Genomic DNA, 12,390 nt, shown 5'->3' with positions numbered 1-12,390 from the left:
GAGAGAGACTGGCGTTGATTTCTCTGACGAAAATCGATTTTATCGAGGATTAAAAGAGTCGTTGTTCTTCCTTTTTTTTCTTTTTTTTGCCACGGCTACGCGATAGGATGAAACCGAAAAAAAAAAAAGAGAGAACAGCTAGGATATTACCCCCGAAATGGTCTCTTTTAACCAATAAAAATACACAGTCTCTCTTTTTTTTTATCGTAGTTTTTATCGTACGTCATTTTGAGTAGAATGAATGAGAGAGAATGTTGCCTAAAACTGGTTCATCCTTGCCGCGTCAGTTGTTCTGAAAACTTTAATCACGGCTGAATGCATCGGCTTTAATTCAAGCAGGGAAAAAGCAGAGTTTTAGAGAACCATAACGTGATGAAACGTTTCTCTCTTTTTTCCCCCGTTTTTTTTTCCTCTTCTTTTTTCTTCTTTTTCCCCCTTTCCCTTTTTTATTTTTCTCTTTTCTCTTTTTTTTTTCGTGCTCCATGAAAGCTCGCTACGCACTCTTTTCGAGGAATCGAATTTCCAATTATGGAAGAAAAATTTCCTATGTCGGGTATCGCTCGATTCCCCGTCCACTCTTTTTTCCTTTTATCCCATTCTGTTCTATTCTTCTCGTTTTTCCAAACTTGCTTTTACTTGGTTTTACGAAAAAAATATTCCACACGATGATCGTCGTCGAGAGGACCTCGAGAGCGAGAAATTAGCTTTCGCTTGATAAAATAAATTGCCAAGCTCTTCCGCGTGTAAAACGGGAATATAAACAATAGGATAATCGGTACATACACAGACGAGAAAAGTAGGGTAGGCAAAGGAGCGAAACATCGAAGGCAAATAGGAAGGTCGCGACACAGGCTTAATTACACGTCCCTGATAGACCGAGCAACAAACGAGTCGTTCGTTTCCCCAGAAATTCTGGTCAAAATGTTGCCCAGAATATCTCAACTGTCGCGAATAAACGGTTTGGCCGCGCGGAGAAAATAAAGAATCGCATCGTTAGAGTCATAACTAAACGCGAAATCTCGGTTTTTCTTCATTTCCAAAGAGAAAAAAAGATAGAAAAGGAGGGAAAGGATCGATGCCTTTGAATAATGCAACTGTTAATTCTATCTACTCTCGAGTCAACGAAGGGAACAAGATCTCAAGAATTGAGAGGAAAAATGAAGCAAGAACCATCGTATTTTTAAAGATATTGTTGAGATAATTAGACATCTGAGTGGACAGAAGATTAACCAGCAAGAATGGTTCGAGTATATAAATAATGAAATCGAAAGATCAATCGTCTCCAAAATCGGAAATTTCAAAACCGATACATCGTTTTATACATGTCATCTTCAAATTTCAGTTTCAAGCTCGAAGAATAAAATTTCTAAATTTCGAGGCAGCTTGAAATTCTCGAGCTCCTCTCTCCTAACCTTTTCGATCGATTAATTTAATTCGAAATAATTAGTTTCGATCTCGTCTCCTCTCATAAAATTAAATTCAAACAAATTTATAAATCACTCGTTACTTAACAAGTCTATCCAACCCCCCCGTGCACCTCCCATTAAACCACCCCCCCTCTTCAACTGACCGCGCAAGCGACCGCAAAAATTTAACCTCGTTTAACAAGCCGCTGTTCTCGACAAACATTTTCGCACACACTTTCAAATAATCCAGTGGCGGATAACACTTCCCCGGCCAAGTTTACCTTCCCGACAAAAGAGAAGGAGGAAAGAAGAGAGAAAAAGAGCGGTTGGAAAAAGAGGCGAGGGAGGAGGAGCTTAATGACTGGATAAAGAGCGGGATTAACGGGGGGAGGGGGGGAATCGAGGGAAGCTGGTAGTCGTCGATGTAAAATAGCCGGGTTAATCGGGCGAAAGTGGAAAATTAAGAAGAAAGAAACTCGAGTAAAGGTGGCTTGGATAAACAGATAAGTAGACGTGGCTTAATTAAACGGATAATCATCATCATCGTCGTCGTGATTAAACGGTGTGATCGCGTTGCTGACCACCGCTCCTGAAAATCCTTCGTTTCGAGATCGTAGAAGAGAAAAAATCGGACGCACGATTTTTCCGTTGAAATTGCTACGCGAGAGAAAGGGGAGCTTTTGGGAACGAGGCGGAAAATAAAAGGAAAAGTAGGCGAGTAAAGTAAAGAAAGGGGGAAGGAGAGAAAATGGGAAAGAAGAAACGAGAAGAAGAATGGAATCCCGTGTGCGGGATATCGAAACAATGCGAGCCAGTGTGCTCGTTTATGCCTGTTGATATTATCGTCGAGGGGGAGAGGAAAGGAAACACGACTGTATTAAGGAAAAGAAAAGAGAGAAGAAAATGGTAAGAAATTCGAAGGAATATCGTGAGAATGAAAAGTGGACTACGAGAATGGAACGAAAAATAAAAAGATAGGGATGAAGGATAAAAAAAGAGTTGAAAAAGTGTGTCTTTGTTCGTTCTCTTCCTTTCTTTCTTTTTTTAAATCGGTGGAAAGAGGTTGTCGTTTAAAGGGTGAATTTTCTGGCTGGAATCGCCGGTGTACGAGTCCTTGGGGACCCGCGCTCCCGAATTAAAATCGAAATTGCTCGGACACGATCCATAGCAACGCGCCAAGGCCCCAGTTTTGCTCGTTGCCAGGCTTGGCGATGGAAGAAAATCGGTCTCCGAGCCTGCTGGCCTCCTCCTAAACGGTCTCTGAGATCTTGATCGCCACGCGAGGCCTCCGTTTATTTATTTCTCTCGTAAAACCGGCGCTCGTGACGCCACGCTTCCGTTCCGAAGCGGGGCGCGGGCCGCTCGGTCGATAAAGCAGCGGCCGACGTGAAAAATTGGAAGAATGTAACGGCGCATTGTAAAGTCGGTTTTATCGCAAGTTGGCCGGCGCGAGTCCCCGTCTTTTTCAGACGACTCACTCTCTCCTTACCAGTAGCCACTTCTTATTTCTCTTCTTTCTCTCCTATTTCTCCCTCGTGTTTTTCTTTCTCCCTCGCTCATTCGTCCTTTTCTTTTCTTTTTTCTTCTTTCTCCTTTCTCCTCCAGTTTTTCTCTCCTCTCCCTCCAAGTTTTTCTCGATTACGTAAACTTTCCCTCTCGATGAAACGGCGATTAGCCGCGTCGCGATAAAATGTTTACGGTTTTTTAAGCGAGAGAAAAGGGTAAAGAAAGAAGAATTCCGCGCCCCTTTTTCACGAGCGATAAAAGATTCGTCCGCTTTCAGTCCACTAACCGGAATTGCCTCCCCATCCGCCTTCTTATTATTCGATTATTCGCGTCGATAAATTTCGAATGCTCCGAGTTCACATACTCGAGTGAAGTGAAAAATAGTTGATAATTATCGCACGATTTTAATTTTATCGATGGAACGAATAAAAATTAAGGATTATTTTTTTAAATATTCGAACATTATATTTTTTTTTTTATTCCTCTTCGCTTGGCACGCGTTGATTTTTATGTGTAATAGTTAATGGTAATGGTAACAGAAATAGTGGAAAGCATTCGTTTCGTTTTATTTGCGTAAAGAGAAATAAAGATATACAGGAATGGGTTATCGTTCTCCATTAAAGCGAAACATTTGGCATAGTTACAGTAGCGGGAGAGGGTCAGGAATATTTAGAGGTACTAATAGGTGTTCTGACCGCCATTATCCTACTTCTCCTCGTGGTGTTCGCCATTATTCTCCTTCTGAATCGGCGGCAAAAACTTCAGAGCTCGCCGACCGTTCTGAAAAATCCATTTGGATTCGCCATAAACATGAAGGTAAGGAGCAAGCTCATAAATATGCCGAAACTTTTCTTACACCGATAACACGGATTTTAATTTGTCATTTAAAGTCAAGCAAACTTTACCGTTCTAATACGAGTCGGCCTCTCGTCGCCTCTTTTTCTTCGCCTAGAAAAGAAAGAGAGAGAGAGAGAGAATTTTTACTTCGTTCATCCTTCTCACCCTTGCTCGATATTAAATTATTCCAATATAATTTTCTCTCAATCGAACGTTACGAATAATTTTCAGGGCCTCCTCTTAAATTTAACTCCCGGTGGAATGCTGGCAGAGACTGCCAATCACGTATCGCCGGACATGCCCGAGGACGGAAGTATGCACGAGTCTTTGACAATGGAACAATTCAATTCGCCCCTTGTCAGCCCGCAGTATAAATCTACGTACGCGATAGTGGCCACTTCCGGTGAGTTTTACAACGCGAAATCCTTTGCTCATTCGGTTCGAACGGCATTGATGAAATTTTTTTCCCTAATCCCCCTCGTAATTAAACCCTCCATCCGATTATTCCCTTTTTATTGCCTAGCGAATCTCAAAGAAGGTTGCATCTTGCCGTGCTCATTCATTCTATCTTCCCTTATATTATATCTTTCCTTATCTATCTTCCCTTATATTGTTATATTAACGGCAATCGAGCATATTTTTTAGAAGGAATGTTGGTTCTTTTCATATTCCCTTTATAGCGTTTTACAAATTTTTTTTTTACAAAGTGTTTAATTAAATAAAGTTATACAAGGGGGGGAGGGGAGGAAAAGTAGGAAAAGGGAAATGAAATTGAAAAGATTAAATTAGATTTTTTTTTTATATATAGGGGAAAATAAAATGGAATGAATTTATTAAAGAATTTGAAGGAACTGTTACCTTTTTTTTTTTTTATGTTAAAATAGTACATATTTGCATTGATTCGCAATATTGCATATTGCTGGTACAAATATAAAATAAAAATGATCGAGATATTTTTAGAGAAATTGTTTCGTAATAAATATCGAATGTCAGGATAAATTTATACCAATTTTAACATTTTCGAAATTTTACATCAAATGCCATCTAATTAAAGTGATCTAATTTCGAATATTCATCATTTCCTTCTTTTTCCTTTTTTCCAACATCTCCAAAATATCGCCCATAAAATCGAGTGGCAAACTTCTTTCTTTCCCTTCGATTCTTTCCCATCGTCGAAAAATCCTCTTTTCAAATTTTCGAGATATCGCGGAAAAATTTCACACAAACTTCCACTTCCCCGTGCCTGAAAATGTACTTGGAAAAAGTACTTGGAGCGTTCGATATAAAATATTTTCCGACAGAAAATAAACACCGAGTATCTGCCGAACTATTCCCGCCCCGAAAAGGCGGCTCGAGAGGGGTAAATAAATAAAAATCGATTTCTTTCAAGAATCCCCCAAAGAGCTGAAGGACGTGAACGTCTCGGAGGAGAGCGTGCGACTCGACACGAGGCCGGAATCGACCGTGGGTCCGCCCAGTTGCTCCTCGTCGCCGACCAACTCGCCCGCACGCCACTCTCAACACTACAGGACCCTCCAAAGTTACACGAGCCCAACTGCGAAACTCAATATCGCGGCCACGTCTAATCACCAGCGGGACGTCGATCAGATCCACTCGAAACGCTGGCACACCGCGCCTAAGGAGAAACACAAGGTTCGAAAATTGATCGATAAACGGGTTCGTATAGAATCTGGAATCTTAATTCCTTTCGTCGTTTATTGAACGAAATGAAAGTAATTGAGAAAAGAAAGATTGAATGGGGGAATAGGTTGTCTTAAAGGGATTGAATTTCCATAATTGGTTCGTTGCCTCTTATAATTGAATCCGTTTAGAACAATTTCAAGAAAAATTGAAAGAATTTATTTAGAAGCTGGCCTTTATTTGACAAACAATTTGTGACAAACAAAAAAAAAAAGTACAATTTATTTATTCATTAATAATTAATCGTAAAATTGAAGGAATTTATTTAGGAGCTGGCCTCTATTTGACAATTTGTGACAAACAAAGAAAAAAAGAAAGTACAATTTATTTATTCATTAATAATTAATCGTAAAATTAAAGGAATTTATTTAGGAGCTGGCCTCTATTTGACAAACGATTTGTGATAAACAAAGAAAAAAAAAGTATAATTTATTTATTCATTAATCGTAAAATTGAAGGAATTTATTTAGGAGCTGGCCTCTATTTGACAATTTGTGACAAACAAAGAAAAAAAGAAAGTACAATTTATTTATTCATTAATCGTAAAAATAACGATGAAATAATATTATGAATATATTAAAAATATATTATGAATAATATTATGAATAATATTAAGAACGCAATGACTCTCAAAGCACATAAATACATTAGACGGTAAAAATCTATCTTCTACTATCTAACTTCATACTCTCCGATAATTCTCCGATAATAAATCGCAAACTCTAACTTTGTTTTTTTTTCTTCTTAGAAGAGTAAAAATTTTCATTTACGTGGAAGAATATCGAATAAATCGCCTCGTGTCTTGCCCACAGATACCCGCACCTGTCGTCAGCTGGAACATCGCGCCCAGCATGAACAAACCGTACAAGTGCAAGGAGATAGAGCCCACCAATATACCCCGCCAGTGCCTACGTACCACGGAGAAACTTGGCTCGAGGAACATCGGCGAGGTATGGCGATAAAACGATTGGGAAACGAATACGCGTTATGTTATCTCGTGCACGTTTCACGTTTTTCCGTTTTAACCGCGTTAACCTCTCGACCGTAATGTTTAATCAGAAGTTTGATTGGCAACAGAAGCAATTTTGTAATTAACGATCTCGTAATTAAGAGTATTTCCCCAAGCAAGTTTTATCTTAGAGCGTCATTGATATCAAGGTTAATCGATAAAGAAAATTGACGATATATTGTTCCGAAATTGTAATAGAATGTAAATGAGATGAATTAGAAAAATTAATCCGAATAATAATTCAAACATTCGAGCGACGAATGTTTAATTAATATAATCGATGGTTGGTATAATATCGTAATGCAGGCCTTATTGTACGATTCCGCGATAATACGTTCATCTGCAAACTACACGGAAACTTTAGCCGCGGAACATCGAAGGGAAACGACAACGAAGGGATAATGCATTTACTGTGTACATTATGCGCGTACAAGATGTGCACCCAGATTTCCGCGTCGATATACTTCCGGGATTCATTGGTCTATGTGAGCATTAGCGATACCGAGTCGAAGAAGCTGCAAAGTGTCGTCTTCCAGCAGCCTCTTGGACGATTAACGCCCGACCTGCATGGCTTCTAAACCTTCTCTCGTAACTACGATATAATTACTCATAATTCAAAACATCCTTGCTCCAAATATAAAAAAAATTATATAAAAATCCAACGTTTCACTTTCTATTCCAAATAAGAGTAAAACACATAAGAGGAAAAGATAAAATTCAATCGTATCCAAATTTCTTCCATATATAATTTTTATATTTATTTTACATTTTTACATTTTATATTTACATTTATTACATAACATATACGTATAACATTCGATACATAATTTTATACTAGCAAGAGCTGAGTTTTAACTTCTGTCCACAGGCGATAGTGTGCGAGGCGGTCGGATTGGAGGACGCGGTGGCGGATGCGCCGAGATTGGTGGTCGCTCGCGTGCCCGTGTGCACGGGCGACATACGGGGCGGAAGTGCGGCGGACCAGATAAGAGAGGTCCGATTTCTGTCCAGCCTGTCCGACCCGAACGTGGCGCGGATCCTGGGAGTGTGCGCCGTGGAACCAGTCCCGTGGACGATCATCGAGTACACGGAACTCGGTGATCTCGCCCATTATCTCCAGTACAGTGTGCCACTTACGGGAACGCTTAGGCCAAGCTGCAATTTGAAAGCCCTTAGGTGAGTGCCGCCATTACCTCGATCCACGCGCGCGCGCGCGCCAAACGAGTTTCGCGCGTTTTTCGAAAATCGAATTTTCGAGCCGTCGTGCGATGCAACGGATAATCCGAGGTTTTTTTCTCTTTCACGGTTCAACGCACGCTTCGTCGCGGCAATTTTAACGCAGAGAGAGGCATCATGCGCGCGTCCCTGATTGATCTTAATGCCGCTTCCGCGTTATACGGCTTCCGATTACGCCCGATTACGCGGCTTGTAAATTACTCTTATCGCGGCTCGTCCCTTTACGAGATTCCTAATTATTCACAATGTTTTTTAATTTACGAGAATAAATTGAATTTTGTCCGCCTTTTTGAAATTGTTGTTTTTTATTTCGAGACGAGAATGATGAAGCATTTATTTGCTTTATTTTCATTTTTAATCCTCTTGAATATCCTGTTTGAAAATTATTTATATTAACAATCGTAAATTTAAGCTTCTATCTAAACTCGATCTCAAAAGAGAATTTTTAAGGATAAATCTGATCTTATTCCTTTCTTGTTTTGTGAGAAAACTGGCTCGAACGAGTTCAAAGCCAATTTTTCTTTTTTCTTTCTTTTCAGCCAAAGCTGCCTGATGTACATGGGCGCGCAGATAGCATCGGGCATGAGGTTCCTCGAGTCGAAGAATCTCGTGCACAAAGATCTGGCGGCCAGGAACTGTCTGGTGGGACGCTCTTACACAGTGAAAGTGACCGACATAGCGATGTGCAGCGACCTTTACAAGAAGGATTACAGTGATATAGGCGGCAGACCGCCGGCGCCAATCAGATGGCTGCCGTGGGAAAGCATTCTGTTGGTAAGGATTCGTCGATTCTTCCTCGAATCGTTAGGGATGATGACGGCTGGTATACAGAAGTTTTGAACACGGTTTTCGATTCTTCTACAGGACAGGTACACTTGCTCGAGCAGCGTCTGGTCGTTCGCCGTCACCCTGTGGGAAGTGATGAGCCTGGCCAGGGAGAAACCTTTCCAGCATTTGACCAACGATCAGGTGATACAGAACGCTGAACACATGTACTACGGGGCCGAGTTGCAGGTACGTTTCCTTATTTTCCTTTCGATTATTTTAAGCTTATTTTATCTCCATACATCTTCTTTTTTTCCCCTTTATCTCGAATTGATTGTACTTGAATATAAAAGGAAATGTTGGAAAGTCTCGTTTATAAGAATAAACGAATTGAATAAACCTTTATCTTCGTCGTGATGAATAATGTAACAATATGGATATTCAATTAATTGTTTTCCTAATCATGTTAATAAAATAAAGTTATTAATAAAAATTCAATAGTAAATTTTATTTAAAATATTAAATTTATTATTTATTAATTTGTTATTATAAAGAATTGTAATATAATATTTATAATATTTAGCTTGCACATCAATTCGTGTATTCACAGAAATTTTGTGGAATTGAACAAATTATAAATCGTGAAATTAACAAATAAAGTTAATAATGAAATGAAAGATAAGAGAAATTTTATATATATATATACATATCTTCGTATTATTTTCAGATATATCTTCCAAAGCCCACAATGTGCCCGGAGGAGGTCTACAGGATGATGTGCTCGTGTTGGCGGAGGGACGAGACCTCGAGGCCGACCTTCAAAGACATTTACACGTTCCTGAAAAACATAATCTCGGACTATCGACCTGGTGCATAAAGAGACTCGGGTCCCAGTTAACTGTGATACACAAATAAAAAAAAAAAAAAGAATGGACAAAATCTTCTTACGAAGCCGGAAGTGTACAATCGTTAGTTTTAGTGCATGCAGCGGAGCCGCGTCAAATTTCCTTCTTCTTCTTTTTTTTTTTCAACGGAGGAAAGGAGAAAGGGAAAAAAAGGGAAAAAAATCGCGATCTGTCTAAGCGCTTCTTCCGTTCTCTCGTTTCTATCTCTCGGCTCTTGTCGATCGGGCAAAATCGAGGGAGAAACTTCGGAATTCTTCGGAATTTTCCCTCTCTCTCTCTCGTTGGAAGAATTAAATTTTGCCCGATCGCTCGACGATCACCGTGATCGCCTTGATATTTTCTAGTCAGCTCGGTCCTTCGATTCCTAATTCGAAAGTGCTGCTATATATCGTGTACAGTATACTGAACACTGAGCACCGATAAGTCTATCCACTTGTACATACGAGACTAGATAAACGATGCCTAGGGTGAACGATAGGAATTTTCGCGGCGGCTGGTTCTTTTTCGCGAAGAAACAAGAAGATCGTGTTCACTTTGCTTGTGAAAATTCGATTAAACGTTAAAGGATCTACGTTTCAACATATTCTCTTCACTCTTGATTGAACAAAAAATTATCTATTGAAAACAAAACTATAATATTAAAATAATATAACGATATAAAATTGGTCAAAATTTTCTTTTTTGAGTCGAATATAAGAGACTTCCCTTCAAAGATCGATCCTCTGCTCGAAGGGTTAACAACATAATCGTAATCATTTTCAACAAATAGAATAATACGTTTAAGAGACACCAGCTTCGCGAAATTCCCTGAATTATCTTGTACATTCGAAAGCCCGTCGTGCGTAGCGTAAAGTACTTACTTATCGTTCCATTGTATTCCTTTCCGTTTGAGTGAGAAAGAGAGAGAAAGAAAGAGAAAGAGAGAGAGAGAGAGAGAGCTCACATCTTTAGCGGGAGTAGAAACTCGAAACTTAACTCTGTTCTTCTCGAAAACCTAAACGCATAATATCATCACGCTCCTTCCTTTGATTTACTACCATTTAAGGGCAGAGTGGAGAGAGAGAGAGAGATTAGAAGGCGAAATCATCACCATTCTTTCGACCATCGTTCCTTCGTGGATGCGCATCGTGGATGATCCTCGTATCTTCGGTTTTGAAAGATGGATTCTCTATCACCACCACGTTTCTCCAACTTTCGAAAAATGTATCCCTCTTCGTCAACGATTTAGTTAGAAGCGCGAGAGTTAAAGGAGTGTGCGTTTGAAAGTAATTTTTCCCTGATTTATTGCGCTGAGAATGAAGTTTATTATTATTAGACGATCGGTTTCACAGTTCTCAACATATAATCCCCATTAACGTAAAAAAAGAAAAAAGAACGTTTTCTACTCTCAAATTATTATATTCGCATCCTTTGAATAATTATAATACAATAATAAGTCGAAGAAAGTACAAACTGGATGAAATGAAAAATATGGATAAAAAAATGTGATTGTCGATCATTCACGATGCGTGTATATTCAAATTGAAAAATCTGTGGAAATTCGCCTTCGAGGCATAATAATAACGATCGCTGCCACGATATCAATGCCGTTCCGAATTCCTGGCAAGAACGAAGAACGTTTGAACGGGACCAGTGTGAACCAACTCGTCGATCGTGATCGTGGATCCGCGTGAACAATGAAACGAAATAGCACAGCTATTATATGTTATCAAGCCCGTAATCGCGGGGGGGGAAAACTGGAGGAAACAGGATATGATTCGCGGTTGGTTAAGTGCCAAACGGAGCGAGGCGTTCAAACGTTCCCCTTCCTCTGCGCGCACCTTTCTGTAATTAATTAATTAATTAAGATGGATTCAAGTATACGTTGAAATGATTAACAAATAAAGTACTGAGTGTTCCTTTCTGAATGTGGCTGCAATGTTTTTTTTTTTTTTCTTTTTTCTTCGTCGCGAAAAACGTATATATATATATTCTTATTTTTCTCTCGATAATGATAAATAATATATATATAGAGAGAGAAAGAGATATATATATATATATATAAAACGAGGAAGAAGATGGATTGTAGAAAAATAATAATAGATTGCAAGTTTTTAGAGACAAACGTATCATTGATCTCTTCCTAAATGTAATATATAAGAATATAAGAAGATGTGTTGTTTCTTTTCAGTAAATTAAAAAAAAATGTTAGTTGTAAAATTATTATAGTGGATATAATTGAATATCTGTTTGCGAGAGTTAAAATTGAGATGATTTGTAAGCGGGCTTTGTTTCGATAGAATTGGATAAAAAGGAAATATTTTTTTTAGATAGCGATAATTGAGGAAAAGATTGGAACGAGTATGACGTAATAATATCTTAACTGAATAAGATGTTGATAAGAACTGGACGATTGAGAAAAAGAAATGTGATTTAACGAAACTTGATATTGGAAAGTGATCAATTTCTGGCGCAACCAGATTAAAAAATAATATGAATATTTATCGAAATTATATGATTTTTTTTTTTATTAATCAAAATTAAGATTAGCAAAACGTGAGAAATGTATTGAAAGAGAAAATGAAATTCGCTTATCAAACTATTCGCGCGAAGAAAAATCAGAAGGCAGCAAAGCCGACAAATTCTAAATATATCGCTTGCCACTAACTATTTACTTCGAAGAAAAGTATTTATCTCTTTACCAAGAAGGGATAAGATAAACCTCGTGTAAATTTCTTCGTTAAAGTTTGAGCGAAGAAATTATCACGATTCTTAAATTCTTCGTAAAAATTTCCAATCATATAATGCATACATGGCGAGAATAATACATTCGAGAATTAAATTATTCGTCGAGATTTTATTTCTCGTTAATAAACTACTACACTATGTTGAAGACAAAAATACTTTCAAAAATTTTCAATTTCTCGAAACTACAATTACTATTCACAGAATGCGATACAATTTCTACCTTCGTCATTATTTATATTTGCAAGGTAAATTACATCGTAATGACGACATAATTTCGACGACATAATTGCCAATGTAT

The 12,390-nt window shown here is 38.4% G+C and overlaps 1 protein-coding gene across 4 annotated transcripts in view; it reads left to right on the top strand.

Annotated features, from left to right (window-relative positions):
- LOC408922 (discoidin domain-containing receptor 2) overlaps positions 1–11,272 on the top strand; it is a 140,057-nt gene extending 128,785 nt beyond the window's left edge. For 2 of the 4 annotated variants that reach the window (XM_026441612.1, XM_026441610.1), the window contains exons 10-17: positions 3,559–3,728; positions 3,981–4,152; positions 5,140–5,402; positions 6,263–6,400; positions 7,328–7,635; positions 8,235–8,469; positions 8,560–8,709; positions 9,188–11,272. In XM_026441612.1, the coding sequence (XP_026297397.1) occupies positions 3,559–3,728; positions 3,981–4,152; positions 5,140–5,402; positions 6,263–6,400; positions 7,328–7,635; positions 8,235–8,469; positions 8,560–8,709; positions 9,188–9,337 (1,586 nt within the window). In that variant the 3' untranslated portion in view covers positions 9,338–11,272. Of the gene's footprint in view, positions 1–3,552; positions 3,729–3,980; positions 4,153–5,139; positions 5,403–6,262; positions 6,401–7,327; positions 7,636–8,234; positions 8,470–8,559; positions 8,710–9,187 lie in introns of all 4 variants that reach the window. The other 2 variants (XM_026441611.1, XM_026441609.1) reach the window with 1 other exon arrangement.
- Positions 11,273–12,390: the final 1,118 nt, after the last annotated feature.

The sequence above is a fragment of the Apis mellifera genome, linkage group LG7 (genome assembly GCF_003254395.2).
Source record: "Apis mellifera strain DH4 linkage group LG7, Amel_HAv3.1, whole genome shotgun sequence".
NCBI classification, from domain to species: Eukaryota; Metazoa; Arthropoda; class Insecta; order Hymenoptera; family Apidae; genus Apis; species Apis mellifera.
Note: the sequence above shows the minus strand (reverse complement) of the source record. Positions and strands in the feature narration are given on the sequence as shown.